This window comes from Peromyscus leucopus, chromosome 8b (assembly GCF_004664715.2).
Source record: "Peromyscus leucopus breed LL Stock chromosome 8b, UCI_PerLeu_2.1, whole genome shotgun sequence".
NCBI lineage: Eukaryota > Metazoa > Chordata > Mammalia > Rodentia > Cricetidae > Peromyscus > Peromyscus leucopus.
In genome coordinates this window covers 78,761,184-78,785,961 of record NC_051086.1, presented here as the reverse complement: position 1 = coordinate 78,785,961, position 24,778 = coordinate 78,761,184, and the positions used below count along the sequence as shown (strand labels likewise).

At 47.2% G+C, this 24,778-nt stretch overlaps 1 protein-coding gene across 1 annotated transcript in view; it reads right to left on the bottom strand.

Annotated features, from left to right (window-relative positions):
* Nucleotides 1-24,778, bottom strand: part of Slc39a11 (solute carrier family 39 member 11) — a 352,128-nt gene that overhangs the window by 233,752 nt on the left and 93,598 nt on the right. The window contains exon 5 of the mRNA XM_028865298.2: nucleotides 4,600-4,723. Within this exon, the coding sequence (XP_028721131.1) occupies nucleotides 4,600-4,723 (124 nt within the window). The remainder of the gene's footprint in view (nucleotides 1-4,599; nucleotides 4,724-24,778) is intronic.

Genomic DNA, 24,778 nt, shown 5'->3' with positions numbered 1-24,778 from the left:
TAATCGAGTGGGGAAAACCCACCCTAAACATGGGGGGCACCATTCTGTGGGCTAGGGCCACAAGCTGAAATAAAAGGAGAAAAAGCAACCCAAACAGCAGCAGCTCCCCCCACCAACTATAAGTTTAGTGTCACCACCTAACTGCATGCTGTGCAGCCACGATTTCCCTGTCATGATGGACAGTACCCTCCACTGTTGAGTCACAATGAGACCTTCCTTGAGTTATTTGTGTTAGGTATTTTTCTGTAGCAATGAGAAAAGTAACACAGACAGGTTCACTCAGGAATCCCTCCCCACTGTCCAGAGTTCTAACACTGCATATCTTAAGATGAACACTACATTAAGATAGTCTCAGTGAGGTCATTAAGATTGCGCCCTAATTCCACAGGGCCCATGTCCTCACAAACAAAGGAGACAGGGAAGGGAAACACTCCACCTTACAGGGAAGCTCCATAAGTCCGGAAATAAACAACTCAAAACCACTCTAGGAAGTCCCTGAAACCAACCAGATTCACTAGGTCCCACCCTCCCTGAAAAGTATATAAGCCGGGAAGAGGCAGACACCAGCTGAGCTGTCACCAGCAATGGACGCTCGGCAACCTGTTCAACAGCCTGTGGGTTGTACGGTGTGCCCCAGGTTCCCAGCTCTGTGAGCTGTCACCCGTGCTGGGTGGGCTGAAGCTGTCTTTCAGTAATTCTGCTCCTGCCAACCCCAGTAGAGCCCACTGGCTCACCAAGTTGGTCTTTGGTGGTATCCATACTTTGGTCTGTTGTCAGTGTCATCTGGGGAGAGTGGACAGTTGTTCATCTCCCCAGGAATAGTATCACATGACAGCCAGACATTCAGAGGGGAAGTCAGCCACTTGCAAGCCAAGAACAGGCATCTGAAGAAGCTAGCCTGCACCTAGACACTTCCATCTGACTTCTGACTTCCTACCCCCATGGTTGGCAGGGGCAGGGGTAGGGGACAGGGAGGGTATTTCCTCTCTTTCAGCATGCTTTGTCAGGACGACTCAATCAGGTTCATGGGAATACCACTTTGCCTTCTGGTTAGGCCACAAGAAAAAGCGTTCCCAAACCACTGCCTACCTCATAAAAAAGAAAAGAGGGCAAGGAAGCAGGCCAAGTGCTTTGGGTTCTGAGCTCACTTGGACCAATTATAACAACACACTTCAGAAGTTGAAAGAGCTTTGAAAGTGCATCATCTGACAACAGTGCCATAAGCAGAGATATGTAACTGCCCCACTTGCCTGTACAGAGCCCACTCCAAGAAAGTATATCTGGTCATTTATAGACTTTATTTAACATCCACAGTGATAAAGAGCTCTTGGCTATCATCCTCATCACCATCATTACCACCATTGTCATCATCACCACCACCACCATCACTATCATCATCACCACCATCATTATCACCTCCATTATCATCACCACCACCATCATCATCACCATCATCACCACCACCATCATAATCACCATCACCACCACCACCACCACCACCATCACCATCTTATCCCTTTGTTTTCAACCTTCTGCAAAACAAAATGTCCTACCATATTTCATTTTGTTTTCTTTCTTTCCTCATAGCACATTTTAATAACCACCATGCTTTTATTCCCACTCTTTCAATGAAGAAGTCCACGTTATAGGACTGAGCCCAGAAGGGATGGAGGGAAAAAACCCCTCTCTTAACATAAAGAGGATGATAATTCAAAATGGTTGATGGGAGGAATTGAGGCACAAACGTCTAAGACTTAGGACACATCAGAGTCTCAGGGAATCTGAAGTGTGGTCAAAGATACAGCCCTCTGCCTTGAAAAACACTTAGGTCATGTCACACAACAAAACCCAAAGTCATGAATCTGATAAAGGGACTGGAAGTGGAGGGTTTGATAGCAGTAGAAGGAATATAAACAGGGTGAGGGAGTGGGGGGAGTAACCAGAATGTATTATCTACATGTATGAAACTGTCAAAGAACTTAATAAGAGGCTAATTAACCCTTTAATGCTCATATACAGACCCCCAGATACATACATACATACAACTATTCACTAATGTCAAAATGTTCTCTGCAAAATTCTTGATAACAACAGAACACTAGAATTAATCTAAATGACTATCAGTCATGCGAGATTATGGGCACTAATAAAATGGGATGGATCCAAGAGTGCCCCATACAATAACAAAATTTGGCCAAGTTCAAAATCACAAGATACAGAATGATGGTCAAAGGATGACTACCACACAGACACAGCAATCCTTCATGGACACACAAGGAGCCAGAAACGGCTTGCGTCTGCAGAAGGGGATTAAACTCCAAGGGATTTGAGGTCGGAGGTAAACCCACTCTTTCTTTTTAATCCTTGCCATTACATGTTGAGTTAGAGGAAAGATAAAAAGGGCAGGTGGGTAGACAGACGGGTAGGTGGTTGATGGAAAGAGTGAAGAAAAATGGGAGTGAGGGATGGAGGAGGGAGGGAGAGGGGAGGAAAGAGAGAATGATACAGTTCGAAAGGAACTTCTGGCCGTACCGTATCCCCAAATACCCACAGCTTTGAGAACGGCTGATACCATACACGTCAGGCATGGACAACCATCAACAGCTAAGTGTCTAATAATGATTTTCCAGCCTGGCTGCTGCTCCCACCCAGGGCAGCTGAACTTCCCTCCCAAGGCATGGCTTCTCAGGTTTTTTCCCCTGCTGAACCAATTATAGGCCATGGTAGCAGTGCCATGATCGTTTTTTAAAGGCTGATGCTTGTCACTAAATGCCCATTAAGCTGGCCTCCTTGCTCCAGTTACAGCGAGCTGAAGGACAAGTCCAGATGGCACCAAGAATGCCCCTTCAGGCTTGGCCTGCAGGAGGCCAGGCAGCAAATAAGCATTATCAGTTTGAGAGTCTGCAGAGGCCTGACCCCCACAGGCGCGTCCAGGTGAGATGAGATGGCACAGAGCAAACCGTCTTCAAGGGCTGCATCCGGGCCTGTTCAGAACAGTTAGCAAGGATTGCCTAGCAACCTGGTAACAGGCGGTAGCTCGTGTTCAGTGGCAGGTAAAAGGACGGAAGCTCCGGCCACACAGCCCCACCAATGAACACCGGTTGCCTGAGAACATACAGAAATCTCCCAAGGCTCCCTGGAAGAGGTCCACCGAAGAGCAAGGAAGATAACTCAGTCCATAAAGCGCTTGCCTTTCAAGCATGAGGTCCTGAGTTCAAGCCCCAGAACCTACATAAAAAAAGCTGGACACGATGGGTGTGTTTGCAATCCCAACGCAGGGAGACAGAGAGAGGCAGATCCCTGGGATTCTGTGGTCAGCCTGTCTAGTCAACTTAGCAAGTTCCAGTTCAGTAAGACAACCACTCTCTGTTCTCAAAACAGACAGACAGAAAGGTACAGAGTACCTGAGGAATAACGGCACAGATTGTCCTGTGGTTTCCACCACACCTGCATCCACGTCCGTGTGTGTGTGTGTGTGTGTGTGTGTGTGTGTGTGTGTGTGTGTGTGTGTGTGTATTCACATTGTTTGTTGACAGCCACCCTGAACCCCTAACTCCTCTGGTTTAAAAGAGAAGTAGAGCCAGACCAACTTTTCTACCCCCCAGAAACACTGAGTTAGTGCTGCAGCATCCTCACAAGGGCACACAGGAGCTGTGCAAAGAAAAATTACTAGTGCGAATTCACAGAGAGATCTATGTGCCTGTGAGCTGAGGACTCGGCACAAAAGAAAAAAAAAAAAAAAGACAAGTCTGGTGGCAGACAGCCCTTCACTACAGTCCTGTGGACGAGAATGGCAGCTAGGCCTCAATCATCACAGGCTGAGAATGAACGAGATGTGTGACGGGTGACAGAGGGCAGCTGTGGCGACCCTCTACAGCTTGAGATCCTATTAGATGAGTTTTATCTCCACTCACATCCAAGCTGGGAAGTTGTGGGAGGGAGGCAGAGAAGGTCAACCAGCGAGAAGGCATCCAAGGTTTCTCCTGGATAATGCATTCGGGGCAGAGTCGGAACAGAAACTACAGAGCTTGAGAGCTGTGCAGGGCAGAATCCAGGCTCAGACTGGACCCCTCTGAGATCCAGGAAGTGTTAGCTGATTTCTTTGGAGAGACCCTTCCCTCCAACTCCGCAGAAATGATGCCGCTCTGCTGCCATTGTCTTTCAAGTGTCTGGCCGGCCCCACAGAGACAATGCAAGAGCTTGCCGCACTCTTTCCCCAGATGAATCAGAAAGTCAATATCTCACTAATGAAAAGGGCACTCGGGTTCACCAGGGATGGGGAGACGGAGGGACCGATGCTCATCCTTTCTAACTTAAATCAGCTCCATCCCATTCAGAGTGACCCCGTCCATTCACCCGTCAGAAATAGCAACAAAGCTGTTCTGACCACCTGTACAATGGACAAGAGTTCGCACGAGGAAACGAGATAAACAATGGGGCATGGACAGAGCACCACTGTGAGCCGTCAGGTGAGCAGCCTGCAAGAGCAGAGTGCCCGCGTTCCCTCCTCTCCTAGCACCAGCCCCAGGTCTGGACCCTCCCTCCGGCCCAGCTCAGCATCTGCAGCAGAAGGCTTGCCTGAAAGAAACCCAGGGCTACCTATCCGGATGGTAAGTTCCCTCTCGGGGAAGAGCAGTGTGGCGGGGCCCTCGGGATCCGACTTCTTCATCAGTGCAGGGCCCAAGTTCAGGGCCAAGGCCGTCTGGGGATCTTCCGCAGCACCCTGAAACAAGAAGCAGAACTGTCACTACGGCGCTTCCATGGCCTTGGGACTCCAGCCCCTCAGGACCCACAGATGTCTGGACACAGGACCCACGTCCTGCTAAGGGTACCGAGGGCTGAGTACCTGACATGACCCAGCTCTCACAGGCTGGACTGTGTGGAGAGCGACCAGCTTTGGGGTAGTTGACTTTTCAGGTTCCAAAACCCAAGATCTAAGGAGTTGGGATTGATCCCCTAAATGCCAATCCCCCCAACACACATACACATACACAGACAGACAGACAGACAGACACACACACACACACACAGATACACACACAGTGGGGTGTGGGGAATTTATCACTGCTGGACATGGAACACAACAGACTTGAACCATGACCCATTAAAATAAGCCCTTGGGGCCACTCATCCATCCCACATGTAGCTGCCTTTGCTGGTCACTGTGACAGAATTCCAGATAAACAGTCTGTGAGACAAAAGGCTAATGTTGCTGACTATGAATATCATTTCAAATGATTCTGTCTGTGAGGGCGGGGAAGGCTCTGAAGAACGATGCAGTTCCCCTCACAGCAGCCAGGAAGCAAAGGAAAGAGACAAGCCCACACTTACTTCTCCACCTTCCTCCTTTTTTTCCACTTACTCCATCCAGTCCCTAAGGTGAGGAGATGGTCCAGCCCACATATAGAAGGGATCTTCCCACCTCAGGCAATCATCCCTCAGAAATACCCTCACAGACACTCCACACGCCTCACCATCAGTCACTAGGTATCCAGTCAACCAGGAAAAGCAACCACCACAAGGCCACCGCTTGCCAACACGACACTCGGACACCTCACGTTAAGCCACAGTGTTCCACTCCTAGGAGGCAAAAGGGCCATGTCCACCTCACAAAACAAGACGAATTCTACCCTCTAAAAGTCACAGTCTCAACATCACTCTTCTGATGCATAAGGCAACTCACAGCTGTGAGTTCCCAGAAAATCAATATGTAAGGTCTGTGCTTCCTATCTTCAAAAACACAGAGTAAGGTTTCCCACTTCAAAATGGAGAAATGGGAGAATAGTAAGGACAAACTGAAACCCAGTAGAAAAAAAAAAATTAGACCCCACAGCTCCATACCTAGTGTCCAGGATACACATTCTCACAGATTTACACATCAGCTTCCCAGGAGATCCTCACAGTGAGTCTGGTTCTGGAATATACAGGCTGGTCTTTAAAGCACCCTTAAAGATCTGGGGGTTGTGGGATATTTATACACCGTGCAGATGTATCGCTGTGATTGGTGTAATAAAAAGCTGAATGGCTAATAGTTGGGCAGAAGAGATAGGCAGGACTTCTGGGGCGGAGAGAGAGGGCTGGAAAAAAGAGGAGGAGTCACCAGCTAGACGTGGAGGAAACAGGAAGTACAGAGTAAAGGTAACTGAGCCATGTAAAAGAACATAGATTAAAGATGTGGGTCAATTTAAGCCATAAGAACTAGCTAGGAACAAGCCTAAGCTAAGACTTAATAATTCATAGTAAGTCTCCACGTTGTTTTCTGTGAGCTGGCAGCCCAAAGAAAAATCCGTCTACACCTGCGTGGAAGCCTCTACAGCACCGGCGCTCTTGAATTCCATTTGCCTGCTAAACCAAACACTAAAGAAACCATGTCCAAGTCTGCCACCATGTCAAGTAGCCAGACCAGATTTGACCAGAGCTACAAGTGGCCTGTAAGTGCCTGGGTGGAGGAATCTGAGAAAACAGTTCCCTAGATAGTCCTGTGTAAGCCAGAAATTCTGGGTGTTCACTATTCATACACACACACACACACACACACACACACACACACACACACACACACACTCCTTCAGAGGAGTTTGTGGATTTATTTGGAGTACGCTATGAGCGGGCCGTAGCCCAGCATCCAACTGTCTCAGTGCAAAGTGTCTCCCTTCTCCTTAACACAACTAATCTCTTTACAAACTATACCCTCTTTGCCCACAACTTTCAACTTATTCTTTTTCTAGTCAGCCTTCATATTTTCAAATCTTTCTGCCCTGCTTTTCTGCTCACAATTCTCACTGTAAACATGACTAAAAGAAGCCAGCAATAACCATCCCACCACCTAAACATTATGCTATCTGTGAAACTCCTCTGCCAAGTTAATTTATTCCTTACTTTCTTTTTTATTATTTTTAATTGTGTATGTCCATGTGCTGTGTGTGTGTGTGTGTATGTGTGTGTGTGTGTATGTGTGTGTGTGTGTGTGTGTGTGTGTGTGTGTGTGTGAGTGCAGATGCCTACAAAGGCCACAGACATTGGATACCCATGGAGCTGGAATTACAGATGACTGTGAGCAGGTGTTGGGAAATCAAAATCAGGTCCTCTGCAAGAGCAGTGTGAACAATCTTAACCAGGGAGCCATCTCTCTAGGCCTATCTACTACTTTCAAATCAGCCTCCCAGAAAGTTCTAGAACACAGGTAAATGTAGACAAAAGTCTTTGCTAGGACATAACATGCATGGTCTGTAGTCCCGCTCTCAGTAGAGTGATTCTCCCCATCAGGAACCAGATGAGCACATTCTCTACAGGGTTTTTAGGGGATTCTGGGCTCCTGAGCTTCCAGCAGAATCACCCACTAAGTTCTGCTTACAGCTTCTAGGGCATCTATGGCCCACACCTCTAAATGCTCCCAAATTGTTCCCACACACCAGTTCCAAAGGCTTAAGAAATATATAATCAGGGTTAGTCATGTCAATCCCCCAATTGTGGTAATAATTTTCTGTATTTGTTACTTCTCTATCACCATTAAAAAAAAAAAAAAAAAAAAAAAAAAAAAAAAAAAAAAAAAAAAAACCACGCCTGGCAGAAGAACAGAGGAAGGGGAAGCATTTATTTTGTCTCACAGTTTGGGAGGCTTTCAGTCCATCACAGTGGGGAAGGCACAGCATTGGACAACAGAACAGAAGTCCAAGAAGCCAAGAAAGACATACAAACTAAAGCTTTTGTTGGGGACATTTCTTTCAGGAAAGAATTTCAGAAAAGGTGTGCCAGGCTGTACCTTACACACACACACACACACACACACACACACACACACACACACACACACACACACACATACATACATCTTCTTGTTTTCTCGTGGCCATGATGATCAAGGACAAAAAAGAAACTCTAAAGACTCAGATATTTTATTTCATCATTTCTTTCTAATTAAATATTAAACATGAACACTTCAGGGTGTCCCACATCTTTTTTTTCCATGCATCTATAGTTTCTTAATTCTTTATACATCAAACCTTCTATGGAGTACTTTAACAAGAGTACCAATGCCTCATTTAATCTTGTTTGAAAATGGGGGGAGGCAGAACCCCCATCTCTGTTTGGCCAGTCCTACACAGTCGCCAGCTTCTATGCTGAATCCTGGAATCCCCCTCTGTCACACTGAGCGGCATCTGGCTCTTGGCATCATGGTCAAGGCTGGCACCACAGATGGACAGAATCCTGGGTGGAGGAGAAACTCCGAGCAAGACGGTCCACACCTCTGCAGAAGGCCCTACAACTACTTTCGGGTGACAGCTGGTGTCTGCGTGATGAGCCGTGGGCCACAGAGTCGCAGCTCTTTGTTTGTTTATGTGCTTTAATTATTTTTAATTCTCCATCTCCCGCTGCTATCTGACAGATCACTGTAGCAATAAAGGCATGCCTCTCCATGAAAGGGTAACAGCTGACGTCCCTTCCTTTGTCTTCCTGCTTTGATGATGTGTTCGAAGGAGAACTGGGAGGAAGACAGAGGAGGGGAGGGGATGGCTTCATTACAGGGGAAATGCCATTGCATTCATGTGCACCACGCTGAGGCCGCGGCCGCTCATCCCACCGAAGCCCTCCAGGAAGGTACAGCTTGGAGACAATCGGGTTGATTTAGGACAATGGTTTTTAACAGACTGATTTTAGTCTCCCCTCCCCAGACCTCGGAATGCGGAGAAATCAGCATCTTTGGCTGTTCCAGTGGGCGTGTGGGTGGCTTTTCTGGTATTTCTCAATAGTCTATCACATATGGGGCAGCCTCAGAGCAGAAGGCAATCAAACGACAGCATCACTGATGTGGAAAAGCCCTGCTTTTGAAAGATTTAGGCTGACCAGGACCTCACAGCTCCCTGTGCTATTACAGGCTAATGCTGGGAACTCTGAGCTCTTGTTACTACCAAGAAAAGAATTCTGTCACTTTCTCGGATGACTGCTGCCTGCCTGCCCTCACGATTCAATACATTTTTAATTAAGCATCAACTGTCTACCAGAGCTCTGCAGCTCCGCGAGATATAAAAGAGCCAATTCCCGTTCTGCACGAACCATCCCTTCTCCTTTGAGAGACCATAACAAACAATCAATGACAGATTGAACAATTAGAGACCTGAACAGGGACAATGTTTGGAAGAAAGGGACTGGGAAGGTGGCTCAGTGGGTCAAGTGCTTACTGTGGAAGCGTGAGGAACTGAGTTTGGACCCTAAGCACCCAAGTAAGAGCCAGGCATGGTGGTGGTGCCTGTGACCCAGCTCTGAGGAGGTAGAGACAATCAGATCCCTGGGGCTCATTGTTAACCAGCTTAGAGAACTGAGGAGTCCCAGCTTCAATGAAAACAAGACAGAGAACGGTCAAGGAAGACATCTAGCATCAAACTCTAGCCTCCACATGTATGTCCACATGTACACACACATATACCACACACACAAAAAAAATGAGTAAATGCACAAACAAATGAAAAATATGTCACAGCCACAGGTTATAGCCACCCTTGTTCCCAGTATTGTGATGGATGAGATGTTCAGTGATTCACGTAAGCTTTGCCATGATTAACATGGAGGGGTGTGTGATCCTTGGGTCACAGCGTAGACAGTGGCCTCTCTGCGAAGATGGCATTTAAGAAAAAAGAAAAGAAAAACCTATTGTGGCATCCCCTTAGCCCTCAGATCTTTCTACCACTCCCCACCAAGCCAGATCTGGTGACTGCATTGCTTCATATCCATGTTTGCAGAAGTAGGAGGAAGCACACTGAAGCGTCTACCCCAACTTCACTCAGAAGCCGCCCTTCTAGGGCCAGCAAGATGGCATAAAGCAGCAGTTCTCAACCTTCCTAACACTGTGACCCTTTAATACAGTTCCTCATGCTGTGGTGATCCCAAACATAGAATTATTTTCATTGATACTTCACAACTGTAATTTTGCTACTGTTCTGAATTGGAATGTAAATACCTGTGTTTTCCAATGGCCTTAGGTAACTCCTGTGAAAGGGTGGTTTGACCCCCAAAGGGTTTTGACCTACAGGTTAAGAACCACTGGCTTAGAGGCTTTAAGCCTGAAGACCTGAGTTTGATCGCCAGATTCCACAGCAGAGGGAGAGAACAGGCTCCTGAAAATTATTCTCCACGTGTTTCCCTTTGCATGTGCACCCCTGTGTTCTCTCTCTCTCTCTCTCTCTCTCTCTCTCTCTCTCTCTCTCTCTCTCTCTCTCCCTCTCTCTCTCCCTCTCTCCCTGTCCTCTCTCTCCATCTCTCTGACTCTCTGTCTCACACACAACTAAGTAAACATTTTTTAAAATGAGACAGCCTCCCTTTTTAGATATCATTTATCTTATTTTACGAGTGTGTTTTGGCTACATGCGTTTATGTTTGTGTATCACATGAGCTCCCAGTTCCCAAAGAGGTGAGAAGAGAGCATAAGTCCCCTGGAACTGGAGTTATGGATGGTTGTGAGCCACCATGTGGGTGCTGGGAACTGGACTCTGGTCCTCTGCAAGAGCAACAAGTGTTCTTAACCACTGAGCCATCTCTCCAGCTCCAACAGACTTCCCTTTTAAAAAGCTGGAGCAGGACTGAGATATCTCACCTGTGTCCATGCCCACCTGCCCCCACCATCAACATGCTTGATCACACATTTACCCTTCAGAAGGTTGAGGCCTTGTGTCTACTGCAGCACACTGACCTTAGCTAAGATACGCCCATCAATACAAGAACGGGAGGAGAAAATGTGATGTAGGTACAATTTGACCACAATGGAGAACAAAATGCTATCACTTACAGAAAGACTAGAGAGGAGGGCTCAGGTTAGGTGAGATCGTCCAGACCCACAGAATGGCAAACACCATAGGCTCTCTCTCGTAGACCCTAGACAGTCAGCCCGAGACATACAATAGTGCTCTGTAGGGGTGGGAAAGAGTGTGGGAGTAGGAGTATAGAGAAGGGAAGCTAGACTTGGTCTACACCTGTTGCATGCATGGATGGAATGTGGACAACTGACAAGTATTAACTTAAAAGAAAAAGACAGGTGAGCCCAGGTATGCAAGCATCTCAAGGGGTACCTGGAATGGTACCCCTTCTCCTATACCTCCACACTTACAACCCCTTCATCCTCTCCACCCTTCGGCAGCAGCATCTGGGGCTCCTTTCTCACTTGCTGATGGCATTCCCAACATTCTTCTCCTTCTGCTCTCAGACTTGGATGAGGAAAATGCAGGACTATGACCCCACACCCACACACCCACACCCTTCCAGGAACAGCTCCCAATGGGACACACGAACTCTGCTTTGGTGGCTTCCTCACGATGCCCCTGGCAGCGAGGGAAGGGGTCAGACGGCATCTCCAGGCTGACAACATCGCTGCTTTGGGGAGCCCTGCCTTGCTGTGTCCAGGTGACAGGGAAAGAGTTCTGTATACAGATGCCCTCCATAAATGCGGCCTCAGCCTGGCAGGAGGCGTCAGGGATGGAGAGCGAAAGGCCTTCCTGCCTTTCTCATGATGCTGTGCTGGCCATCTTCCTTCCATTTCCAGGACTAACGCATTCTATTCTCCACAATGATTTTCCATTCACATTCCCTCCTTAGAACCTGGTAGCCCCGTAAGATGGGCAAAGGGAGCATATATCTCTCCAGGACACACATGTGACGGGTGCCAGCTGTTCCTGACTTTCTGCCACAGCCCTGAGAGTGCCTGGCTGATGATTAGAGGGTGAGTCACCTTCCTCCCCATCCCCACCACAAGGGCTTTGGACAGCTCAGGTTTGCTGTGCCACCTCACAGCTTCCAAATGGCAGTGTGCAAAACAGGAGGCCCCTCCTACAAGAAGAATGTTCCACTTCCTTCCCACGCCCCTCCGACCTCTTGCCCTGCCCTTCCTCCCCCATTTCCACCCACGACTCCTAACCCAACTCCATACAGAAAGTCAGGAGTGGGCTGCTGGAGGTAGGAGGTAACACCCCATCCATGGCTCCAGAACTGGAAATCTCCATGCTCGTGCAGCAGAATTACAATTATTACTGTTATTATTACTTTTACCATGCGTGGTTTGAGGCCAGTGTCTGGCCCACAATACACAAGATGGTTTCCACCCACTCCTGCAAAGCGGCAGGAGCTGGGATGAATAGCATTTTCCAAAAGAAATACAGAGAAAATACAAATAAGGGGAAGGAGGGATGAAAGGAAGGTGGGAGGGGAGGGGCACGGGGGAGGGACAGTGATTCTGCACATGCCACACATGAACACAAAAGGACTCAGGATGCAGTATGCATGCCCAGCACCTACGGCCGATTCTGTTCACCTTACTTTGCTGTCCCCACGTGAGGAAGAAACTGCCCAGAACTACCCACATACACACACCCCAAACAAATCAATATGGCTAGGGAGATGGCTCCACGGATAAAGAGCTTGCTATATGAACCTGATGACCTGAGTTTGGATATCAGCACCCACGGAAAAGCAGATACAGCAGTGAGCACATCTGAAATCCCTGCACTCCAATAGGAAGATGGGAAGCAGAAAACAAGATCTCCAGGCACTTCTAGGCCAGCTCCCTGGACTTATGCAGTAATGAACAGGATGTTGTCTCAAACAAGGGGGAAGGTAAAATCAGCCTCCTATGGCGTGTGCATACACACACACACACACACACACACACACACACACAATTATGGAAGGGACACACTCACCCTCAGGCAGCAGCATCCAGGGCTCCTTTCTCACTTGCTGATGGCATTCCCAACCTTCACCTTCCACCCTCAAACATTGTTTTATCCTCACTCGTATGGAGGATAAAACAGTGAACTAAATGCAAAACACAGCTACATGAATGGTACTGGGTACCCCATCCCTGAAGGCCCTGCCATCTTCCAAACTCACTGTAGACAGTCGGACGCACCTGCCTCAGGTCCCAATAGCGACCTTCACTGTACTTCACATCACCTGCACTCTTTTTCTTCCCTGCTAGGACATCCCAAAGCTACCAACAACAGCATCCAGCGAGAAAAAACTGCTGGCCAGGCTCTCATGCTGGCAGCCCATGGATCTGACCTACCTACATATACCAGCCATCGTGCTCACAGGGTTTGGGGTGGAGAATCCTTTGCTTTGTCTCCAGCGTCATACAATCTAGACTCTGTGGGCTGTGAGCGGCCAAGTCTCCTAGAACAAAGACTCTTTAAGTAAGGTCTATGAAGAGGTCAGAACTCCAGGGGAAGAGTCAAGAGAAAGGTCAGGGAATTAATTGGCGCCCCCTGGGGGACATTACACCAGGTGAGAAGGCAGCAGGGGACTCTGTCATCAGGGACTCAGCCAGGATGAGGAAGGGTCCACAGGACCACCTGCCTGGAGCGACACCTGACCTTACTTTTGTCCCTGCCCGCCTCTACCTCCCGCCATCCCCACTTAACCCAGACACACAAGGTGACATGTTGAATAATTGATGCTGTTTTTATGGCTGAGAAGTTGCCATAAAAATGACACTGATAACATAATCTTAAATTATTCCACATAATGGAAAAAAAATTAAATGTCGCCCTTGATCACCAGCTCGAATATGAATAACGCTTACATAATGAATGACTTTCTCTCCAAGGGAGCCCAGCATGGCCTTCTGCCCAGGGCCAGATCAGCTCAGGATGAGGAATAGTCATCTCAAAACAAACGAGGACACTGCATGGAACATACACAGGGGCTTGGAGTACAGTCCCACCTCAGGCCCGAAGACTGATATCACTGATGTCCCCCTTACCTCAAGTTACCAGACACTCGGGGACTGTGTGGTCATAGAGATGAAAACGACAATGACGAGTTCCCTGTGACTTGTAAAGTACAACCTCTCAGCTTTTCCGGGACACAGTCTTTCATCTCTAACTCAGCCTCAGTCCCTCGTTCTTATGGCAACAAGGATGCTATCCAAAGTCAACAAGGCAGGGTCAAAGCTCCAAGTTCTTGTATTCTTCTGGGAAGCCTTTGTGGATGTACCCAGCCTCCTCTGGTCCAATGTGCCCCTCTGTCCTCCCCTGACATATGCATGCTTCAGGCATCTGTTGACCAAAATGAAAACTTACCACGTTCTGTTGCCCTGCTATAACCATAAGGCTCTCCAAGCAGGCACTATATATCCCATAGTGCTGCTTTTGGAGCCCCGCACACTGCTCAGCATACAGGTAACTCGAGGGAATTAACTATACAATGAAATCTCCAAACCAAGAAAACCATCTACACTACAGAGAAGGAAGATGTGGACGGACATCTGTGGATGGAAAGGGGGGAAGGGGACTCAAATGCACCTTGGCTCGCTGTTTGATCACAAGGGCAGGAATCCCCGCATCCCCGTTTCCATGCTAGAGACCATCATGAGCAGCTACCAGTATGAGGTCCAAAACCACAAGAGGATGTGCAAGCTGGAACTCTCCACCCAAAATGCCTCACTCCGCTTCCCTTCCTGTCAGACCCAGGACTGGCAACCCATCCTGTTCCCTGCTCAGGTGATCTCTTCCCACCTGGACACTAAGCATCCTCCAAGGCCACATCTCTCTGTTTCCTCCCACCTGTGGATGACCTGGTCTTCAAGTTCCACGTGGAAGCCATCCATTACTGACTTCTGGTTATACTTAAGCTATGTAAATGTGTGATGACTGGTTTTTTTTGTGAGACAAAGCTTTCTCCTACTTCTGATGCCAATTAATTACTATTCATACATCAAGCCTATTTAATCACATCAAACAGATTTCAAAATATGGCAGTGTTCTACAAAGGTATAGCTCTGAGAGGATCTGTAGGGACAGCCAAGAGGAATCCTAGGTAGGCGACTCTTGGCTTTGATTCCCAAGAGCTGGATGTCCTGCTGGTGTGGGTGACAGAGAGACAGGGTAGGGAATCTTTCCAAATCAGTATGCTATTTCTTTTTGTTCAAAATGTGGTTTTCCTTAAAGCAATAAAGATACAACAAAGTAATTTGCTCTCTGATCTCCACTCACAGATGACTTGCTGGCTGTCAGCTAACGCCAGCCCTCATCCTACATAGCGCTAAACTGCATCCCTGTGAGCCAGTGAGTTCCTTCTCGTCCTCCTTAGGCAATGTTTTCCTGACTATCTGACAAAAGAACCTCAGATCCCTAAATCTTACCAAAAAAAAAAAAAAAAAAAAAAAAGCACATGTTTCAGGTACCTGTTGCTAAGGTAACAACTCCCAACCCCAACTGTTGGTTTTAAACCACCATCAATTGCTATTGTTCTACAGTCCACTAGGCTCTGATGCCGGTGTGGTGGGTCTCAGTCATGCTTCTTCTACCCAGCTAGTGGCTCACCAAGGGGTAGATGGTCTGGGATGAAACACACATCTATCTGGACTAGCTAACTACTGGCTGTGAACCACCGACTCCTCTCTGGGGGACTGCTTATCCTCCATGCAGGTAGGCTGGGTTGGTGTGTGGTAAAATTGAAACTGGCCTCCAGTGTTAAGGAGCATTCAAATCCTAGCTTGAATCAAATTTGCTATCATCCCATGGACCAAACCAAGCCAGAGCATCCTGACTGTGCAGAAGCATGACCAAATCTGTGGTGCCCCTTATCAGGAGCACACGCAGGGTTGTAGACTCAGAGGATCAGTGCCATCTGGGAGGAATCTGTGGCACCTTTGCTATCCATGGCATATGCGTGGGCAGAGGGAATATGCCATGCAACATGAGAACCTAGCCCCTGGACCCCTGACAGCTCCCTCTGGTTCTAGACTATAGATAACTGCTCCAGCCTAAACCCATAAGCTCAGTCTCTTCCACCTAAAACAGGACACATCCTCAAAGATCCACAAGTTTCAGATTTTTTTATGCTATATTTTTATTACAATGATATTCTGAAGAAATGCCAGCATCAACCACTGCACTGCTGGATGTTTGGGGCCTCATTTGCATGTACATGTCTGGGTGAATGGGTTACAGTGCTGTGACTGGATATGTCTGTGGAGAGAGGACAGGGTAAGCATAAAGGTCAGCTCCACAGACAAACACTGTCTGAGCCCAGAGTGGGCCACTTACTCCACACAGCCCCAGGACCCCAGAGAGATGGCAGGAGTCTCCACAAGGTTCTAGAATTTCATTGGGTGAGCTGATTCCACTCAGTACCTTCATGGGATAGAGCTGTCAGGACCCCTGGGAGCTGATCATGGAAGCCAGGACCACTGACACCTTGCAGCCGGTGGTTAATATTAAGCATGAACAAAAAACATATTGTTTGATTTGATTGATTTGTATTGTCCCTTTTTTTGCATTTTGTGACAGTTGACAAGCCAAATCATGAGCCCAACTCATACTTAGTTTTATACGTGTGCATGTTTATGCTTATAAATACACACACATACACACACACACACACACACACACACACACACACACACACACACATACTGTGGGATGGTCTGTATGTCAAATTGCTCTGATTGGTCAATAAATAAAACACTGATTGGCCAGTGGCTAGGCAGGAAGTATAGGCGGGACTAACAGAGAGGAGAAAAGAAAGAACAGGAAGGAGGAAGGAGTCACTGCCAGCCGCCGCCATGACAAGCAGCATGTGAAGATGCCGGTAAGCCACAAGCCACGTGGCAAAGTATAGATTTATGGAAATGGATTAATTTAAGCTATAAGAACAGTTAGCAAGAAGCCTGCCATGGCCATATAGTTTGTAAGCAATATAAGTCTGTGTTTACTTGGTTGGGTCTGAGCAGCTGTGGGACTGGCGGGTGACAAAGATTTGTCCTGACTGTGGGCAAGGCAGGAAAACTCTGGTTACACACACACACACACACACACACACACACACACACACACACACACACTTATACTAACCTTGAGATGTATTGATTTTATTTGATGCACAAACATAATAGTCAAACAGGAAAAACACTGTCTTATACCTTGGAACAACTGGCCGCCCTTCCTTCTTCCCCCCGCCCTTATCCTGCCACTCAAAATACAGGATTTCCTGCCTCAGCATTACATTCTAATACAGTGGCCCAGTCACTGGCTTATAGTACTCTAGAATATCGACCTGTTTACATTATCAATCTCTGAGCTTCTGAGACCTCATGCACACCGGTGTGTGTGGACAAAAAAAAAAAAAAAAAAAAAAAAAAAAAAAAAAAAAAAAAAAAAACTCCCAAGGACAGTCTGTCCTTGCCCTTGAGTTCTCAGGGTTCCCTGTTTCATAGACTGCTCTGAGAGAACAGATTCTATAGATACATACATGTAGGAAAATCTATACACAAGCAGGCAATGACTCCATGAAATCTCACAGCAAAGAACACAGGTTTTGTTTAATCATACATCATTGAGTCATATATAAACATATCAGTGTTCAGCACATGAACTCATAGGGAGCAGGGCTCTGAGAAATTCCAATCCAGGCTCATTATCATGCAGTGGACCTGTTTCTATTTCATTGAGGAGGGAAAAGGTAGCTGGTAGCCTCGATCTCAAATCTTACCACTCTTGCAAGCAAAGGTCTATGTTCACCATGTGTGAGGTTCAGTAGAACTTGTCTAACAGGCTTGTATGCATAACCCTTCTAGCTACACTAGATGAAGATTAGGAAAACTAAGACGGTAATTACTCTCTAAGGATTCAGCCTCAAATTAAAGAAATAAGGATAGAAATGGATAAGCCAAGCCATTGTCAAAGCAGTGTAGAGAAGAAAGGGCAAAGTCCAGTTTACCACCAATCTCTAGAGCCTTGACAATCACTAATGACATCCCTTGAAGCCACAAGGAAAGAAAGGCTGACCACACCTGTCCAAGAGCCAGCCCCAGCCAGTCACAACCCACAGCGATGACTGCCCAGGAGACCAGAGCCCTCATCTCAGCTGGGGAGCCATGTCCAGAGGTGTGGAGCAGAGAAAAGATGGATAGGGCTAGAAAGAAACAGGTTTGGCATGGATCCTGAGTAAAAGAGTTAGTGGGATGGAGTTGCCTGCACAAACTCGCATCTGTAAACACTTGGCTTCTCACACACTTTCTCTTATTTTGTTTGAGATCCCTAGTGAGGCAACTGGACCAGTGGCATTAAGATCTGGAGTCATTTCCCTCCCCTTGTTAGGAAGAAAGTTTGTATATCAAACCCTGGTATCTCCATGGCCATATCTGGAGACAGGGTATTTAAAGAGGCCCTTATATTAAGACTGGATTAGAGGTCTGGAGAGATGGCAAAACAGGTAAAGGCACTTCCCATCACACCTGACAACCCAAGTGTAATCACCAAGTCCCAGATGGAAGGAGAGAACCACCTCCCACAAACTGTCCTGTAGCAGGCCCAGAGAGTGTTAGCTTAAACAAGTATCTTAGAACATGGTAAATCAATGACTAGGCCACTGAAGACTGTCCACAATCTCTGTATTAGCCCATAATTCAAAGGAAGGATTTCTACGTTTCTGAGTGGCAGTATAGGGAGGGAAGAAGGAGGCCCGTTGTTCTAAGCTATAGGGCAGTCTTTTTCTATTACAGCAGTGTGGGGTACACACACATATACCCAGATACAGACACACACACACACACACACAGAGAGAGAGAGAGAGAGAGAGAGAGAGAGAGAGAGAGAGAGAGAATAAATTATAAAAAAATAACAATAAAAACTTAAATGAGATTGGTGGAGGGCTCGAACCCAATGACTAATGTCCTCCTAAGGGGAGATCTCGAGAGAAGTATGTACAGGAGGGCAGTGTGAAGACGAAAGGAGACAGAGCTGTCAGTCACAGCGGAGAGGGGTGCAGACAGAGCCCTCCTCCAGGCCTCTGCACACCCCACCCGCCAGCACCTTCGCTTCTGATGTCTGGCACCCGAAACTGTGAGGAAATAAATTTCTAGGCTTTAAACCATCTACTCCGGGGGACTTCGTCATGACAGGCCTAGCAATCACTTTTTCATTTATGGAAACAGTGTTTACAGAAGCTAATGACTCGCTGAACATCACACTATCAATCAAAAGAGCAAGCAGGATTTTTTAATTTTCTATTAGCATACATTAATTACACATAATAATGTGGTTTCTTTTGGCATTTTTATACATGTTTATAATGTGTTTTGATTATATTCGCTCCATACTGACCTCTTCTATCCCCTTCTACTCCCACTGATCCCTTCTTCTAAGGTTTTGTTGTTGTTGTTGTTAACATTAGGTCTAGAACTAATTAGGAAGCCCAGGCTGGCCTCAAACTTACAATCTCCTGCCTCAGCATATAGGCAAGAGTTGAAGCCGGATCTTCTGTTTCCAAATGCCTCCCCTCACCCAGTGCAGTGCTGTTCCCACGGGGCGACCAGCGGTGTGCCGGAAGGAATGCGGCTCCATAACACTATACCGGGCGCAGCAGTAATGTCCGGTCAGCCCCACACTGGAGGCTGAGGCAGGGTGGTGACTTCCAGGCTGGCCTGTTCTATATAACAAGAGCCTGTTGATGAAGTCAAAAAAAGAAGCAGAGGACTAGGGGGAGAAGGGAGGAGGAGGAAGAGGGAGGGAGAGGGAGGAAGAGGAGGAGAGGAGAAAGAAAACAGCCACCACCATCAAGACATGGGTCCACAAGGCGGGAAGAATTTATGTGCACACAACAGGTGCTCAGTCACTATATTCAGCACCAATCTCTACCACTGGGCAAAGGGCTCTCCTTTAGGTATAGTCTCTGTCTCCTTACATGGTAGAATCACAATAAAACAGAGTCCTGAACTTTAACCTCCTCTCAGCGATGTACGTAAGATGCCCCACACACAAAGAACTCACCTCTCTCTACAGAGAGCAGGAACTAAGCAAGGTTCGGTTGGATGAGCACCTGTGGTGCTCATGTCTCTGTCAACTTGACTGCATTGGGAATCAGCTAGGAGATGCATTCCTGGGTGTGCCTGTGAGGGTGTTTCCAGGGAGGTTTCACTGAGGGAGGAAGGCTCATCTTGAATATGGTGGCACTATCCCACAGGGGCCCAGACAAGTGCAAAGGGATAACTGACCTGAGCACTGGTACTCATCTCTCTCTTCCTGACTTCAAGCACAACGTGGCCACTTGCTTTAAGCTCCTACTGACATGCCTCCCCCGGTAGGATGGACTGTACCCTAAGGAACAGAAACATGGGCCGGAGAGATGGCCTAGCAGACAGAAGCGTTTGCTGCTCTTGCAGAGGACCTGGGATTGTTTCTAGGCATCCATATCAGGCAGCTTACTTGTAATTCCAGTTCCAGTGGAATCGGATGCTATCTTCTGGTCTCCACCTGCACCTGCAAACACACACACACACACACACACACACACACACACACACACACACACACACACAGTTTTTAAGGGGAAATTTTTTTTAGAAGAGCCTAGCCTGCCGAGCAGACCTTTAGACTACACCAGAAAAAGCTAACAAATGTCCCCACTACTGTTAAAGATGACCTGACATGAAAAGCAAGACTAAGAGAGTTTGGTTCTCAGCAGGAATGGAGATGTCCTTGTGCTACAGTAGGGTACCAATGCATTCACTACCCACTATGGGAATCAACATCAGAAGAGTTAAAGACAAACCGTGAGAGACTGGGTGAGAGAGAAAGACAAACCGTGAGAGGCTGGCTGAGAGAGAAAGACTGGGACCCCCAAACCTGTCAAGAGGGTTCCGGTGCTAGGTTCCTGCAGCATTTCAGGGTTAGCATACATAATGTTTCCCAAAATCTTCTGGCAGAGGTCAAAGGATGGGCTTCCAGGTGCTGGGCATGGGTTGGCATTGGGTGTTAGAAGGCCAGCAAGTCACGGTCACGACCTCTCATCTTCACAGTCAAGGCTTTGTCAATCCTCTTGCCTAGCCTCCCAGGCCACTGCCTTCTCAATAATGTCACATCCACGTGATCTAGATCACTAGAGTCTGAAACCACCGATTCTCTCTGAAAACAGCTTTTCCCATCCTGATAACTGCTACCTCCAAGACTGACACACAGCTTCATAGAAGGAGGGTCACCAGGGTCATCAGAGCAAACCAAGCCTTCCAGAAAAGATGGACCACTGGGTGACAGGAAGGTAGAGAGTGGGACAGGCTGTAGGTGGAGAAGGAAAACTTGGGCACTATGGAAACTGTGTGAATGGCATGGAGACCACTTCAAAGGGAAAACTGGGGCTTTGAAAAACATATCTGATCTCTTTTTAACAGGATGGGGCTTTATCCATGGCATCTCTCTGCTTGGAGCAGAGTTAATTATTCAGCTTATCTGAGCTTGATGAGGACTTGGCAGCTGACACAGTATTGAAGCAGCTTGCTTCTAAGGGGCTGTTTTTCTGCTTCCCGCCATGGGGATGGGGGGGACTGCCATCTCCCCCGCTTCTCTCTTTTTCTATGCCTAAATTCCAAAGCACAGCATCAAATGGAGATGATGTGTCTGTGAGATTCTTACCACTGAGTGGCAAGCTGTCAGAAATGCAGCAGTTTGGAGAAGCCCCTTTCTTATTTTCATGGCTCAGGAGTCCAGGTAGGAGCAGGTTAAACCCCTGCTCAGAGCTTCCTGGGCTGAAATCAAGTCTGGGGTAAAGGCTGGGCCCCATCAGAGGTTCAGAGTGTTCTTCCAAGACGGTGGCTATAGGATGAATTCAGTTCCTTGCATATAAAGGATGGAAATCTCCATCCTCTTGCTGGCTACCAGGTAGCCACCACTCCTCAGCCCCTAGTGGCCCTTGGGTCCCAGCGATGTAGCCTCCTTCATGGACAAGGCACAGAAGGGATGCTTGGTTTTTTTTCAAAGTTAGCAGACTTGTATGTCTCTCTTCAAACTTCTCAGCCCTCAAAAAGGAGCCAGCCCCTCGTCTAAGGGTCTACTGGGTCATGATAACTCAGAGTCATATGGAAGCTGTCTGGTCACCTCATGGGCATGAAAACATAAGCAAGCTGGCAAGTCAGGGCCATGTGAGAACTTCACCCACAGTGATGCCTGTCACACAAAACTCTTCCCTGAGGCCTCCACCCTGAGATTTCTGGGGTTCATGTGTTTCACTGAGTCTAAGTTCAAAGCAATGTCATAAGAAAGCATAGTACCTGACCACATCCCTGAAACATACCCTTTCAACCACAACTCCAACCTCACAAACCAAGTACCATGTCTCCTAACTCATCAGCAAATACTTATAAGACAGAATGTTCCAGAAACTTTGAGGCAGAGGCTTGAGCTCAGCTTCTGTGAGGACGAGATCTGTTAGCCTCAGAGTCATGTGGCCCCCCCAGACACAATGCCAGTAGTTCACTATAGGGGACCATAAAGATGTTTTAGTTTCCTCCCTTCAAATCAGAAGGGGAAAGTGAGCAATAATGAATGAAGATGGTAATTAACACAAAAACCCACATCTTAGTCACTGTTCTATTGCTGTGAGGAGACACCATAACCAAGGCAACTCTAATAAAGGAAAACATTTGACTGGGCTGGCGGCTTACAGTTCAGAGGTTTAGTCCGTTTTTGTCATGGAGAGAAAGAAGCATGGCGGCATGCAGGCAGATGTGGTGCTGGAGCTGAGAGTGCCACATCTTGCAGGCAACAGGAAGTCGACTGAGACACTGGGTGGTATTCCAAGCATAGCAAACCTCAAAGCCCACCCCCACAGTGACGCACTTCCTCCAATAAGGCCACACCCACTCCAACAAAGCCACACCTCCTACTAGTGCCACGCCCTATGAGATTATGGGGGCCAACCACATTCAAACTACTACAGTGTGACACTGAGGACATCAATCACACTCCAGAGCAGGCCTGTGGTCTGGAGTAGGTGGCCAACACAAATTGAAATCCATCCATGAGTGAGAGAGAGAGAGAGAGAGCCTGTGTGTGTGTGTGTGTGTGTGTGTGTGTGTGTGTGTGTGTGTGTGTTTACTGTGTGTTTGGGTTTGGGGGGTTTATTGTGGTTTGGTTTGGGGGGCATTCATTTGTTTGTTTTTGAGACAAGGTCTCACTACCTAGCTATGTCTGGCCTGGAACTCACTACATAGACCAGGCTCACCTCAAACTAACGGAGATCCACCTGCCTCTGTCTACCAAGTGCTAGAATTAAAGGTGTGTGCCATCATACCTAGCAAGGGTTTTGGATTTTCTTGAGAGGAAGAACATGAAGATGGATGGGACTGGGGAAATCTGGGAGGAGTAGGGGGAAGAGAAAGAACATGATCAGAACTATCATATAAAATTATCAAAAAATAAGTAAACATTATTAAAAACACAAAATGCAGCAATATGAAGAGCCTAAAAAACACAAATAAATATATAAGGAAAATGGGCAAATAAAAAAAGCATAAGTCCAGGTACCTTCACCTCTATACAACGTAGGTATAATGTATGGTTTGTGGTATTCTTAGAGATAAACGAGCCAGGAAGGCAGGAGCTTCCAAGGCCGTCAAGAATCCCAAGGTGGGCTGGGGTATGACACCCCTTCGGGGTTCACATACATTTTCTGTGAGTGATACAAGGTCTATGGTGAGTCCAGAGAGAACCCAAACCTGTCTCAGCATCACTTGAGCCAAGACCTCGGTCCTCCTACAAGGCTGAACTTCTGCCCTCCTCTCAAAGAGGATGATGCTGAGTATCAACGGGGTAGTTCTCAGGCCACTGCAGAGCACAAACTTGGTAATTAGTTTGATGGGAACAAATTAGCCTAGAGTTATACACACAGGGCTAATGGGGCCATTTTTGATTCCTCGATGAGCCATTTAGCATTTAGATCCAGAGCTCCACTGGGCCTCCAGTCCCATCAGCCACCTCATAGCTGAGAGCTGATGACCTCCAGGGGGTGGAAGATTTAAATGAGGCAATAAAATCCCTCTTAAATGCCAAAAACCAGGCAGAAAACTCTTTGTTGTTGACATTATCAATTAGATAACCATCCTGTTTTTTTAAAATGGAAAAGAAATTAAACTTTGGGGCATGAGAGTGTGCAGTGGGGTTAGCATAACACGAGAGAGGAAGAGAACCACTGAAAGAGTTAGGGTGACAGCAAGGATGGGGTGATGCCAAGATGGAGGGCAGGACAAGGAAGAGAAGTTTAACAAGCAGGAAGGACCCCAAGATGGAGGAGACCCAGATAGATAGAGGCCTCCATCTCAACACCTCAAGAGCTGACAACTCTGAGCAGAGAGTAAGTTCTGCTGATATGTAACTGACCCTGCCATTTCAACATGTGTTCGTGAGACTGTAGGGCATTCACCTATCCATCTGGTAGATGTTCTAGTTCCAGGAAAAAAGCTACCAACTGCCACTCCGTGGGAGACACAGTTCCTCCAACCCAGCCGGCCCTCCCCACTTATGAAGGATGCAGTGATGGCAAAGGGCAACAGAAGACAGGATCCACTTCAACGAACCACTGCAAGAGCATCTGGGCCCATGAGAGAAGGAAGGACCAGCGAGAAGGCGGAAGAAGGGAGCCTAAGGTAAATATGACCAAAATACAGACTGTGCCTGTTTAAGAAACTAAACTCAGCATTGCACATGAGTAATGCCTGCTAATAAAAATGCTTTTAAAAGATGAGGATGATCCTGGGGGAAAAACAAGACATCTCTTGGGGACAGAGTTAGTACTTTCTGCTACCTTGGAGTGGACACCAGGAAATGAGGTGAGAACAATGTGTCACCACACTCCTGATGTCCCTGCCTTTGTCCCCACCACCCCTGCCTCTAGGTTTTCAATTTATCCAGCAACAAACACATTTTTAAGACATGTGCATTAATACACAGGAAACCATCCAGGAGAAGATGCCTTCATCTCCCCGGTTACTAGGACATGGATTGAATGCTAAGAACAATTACTC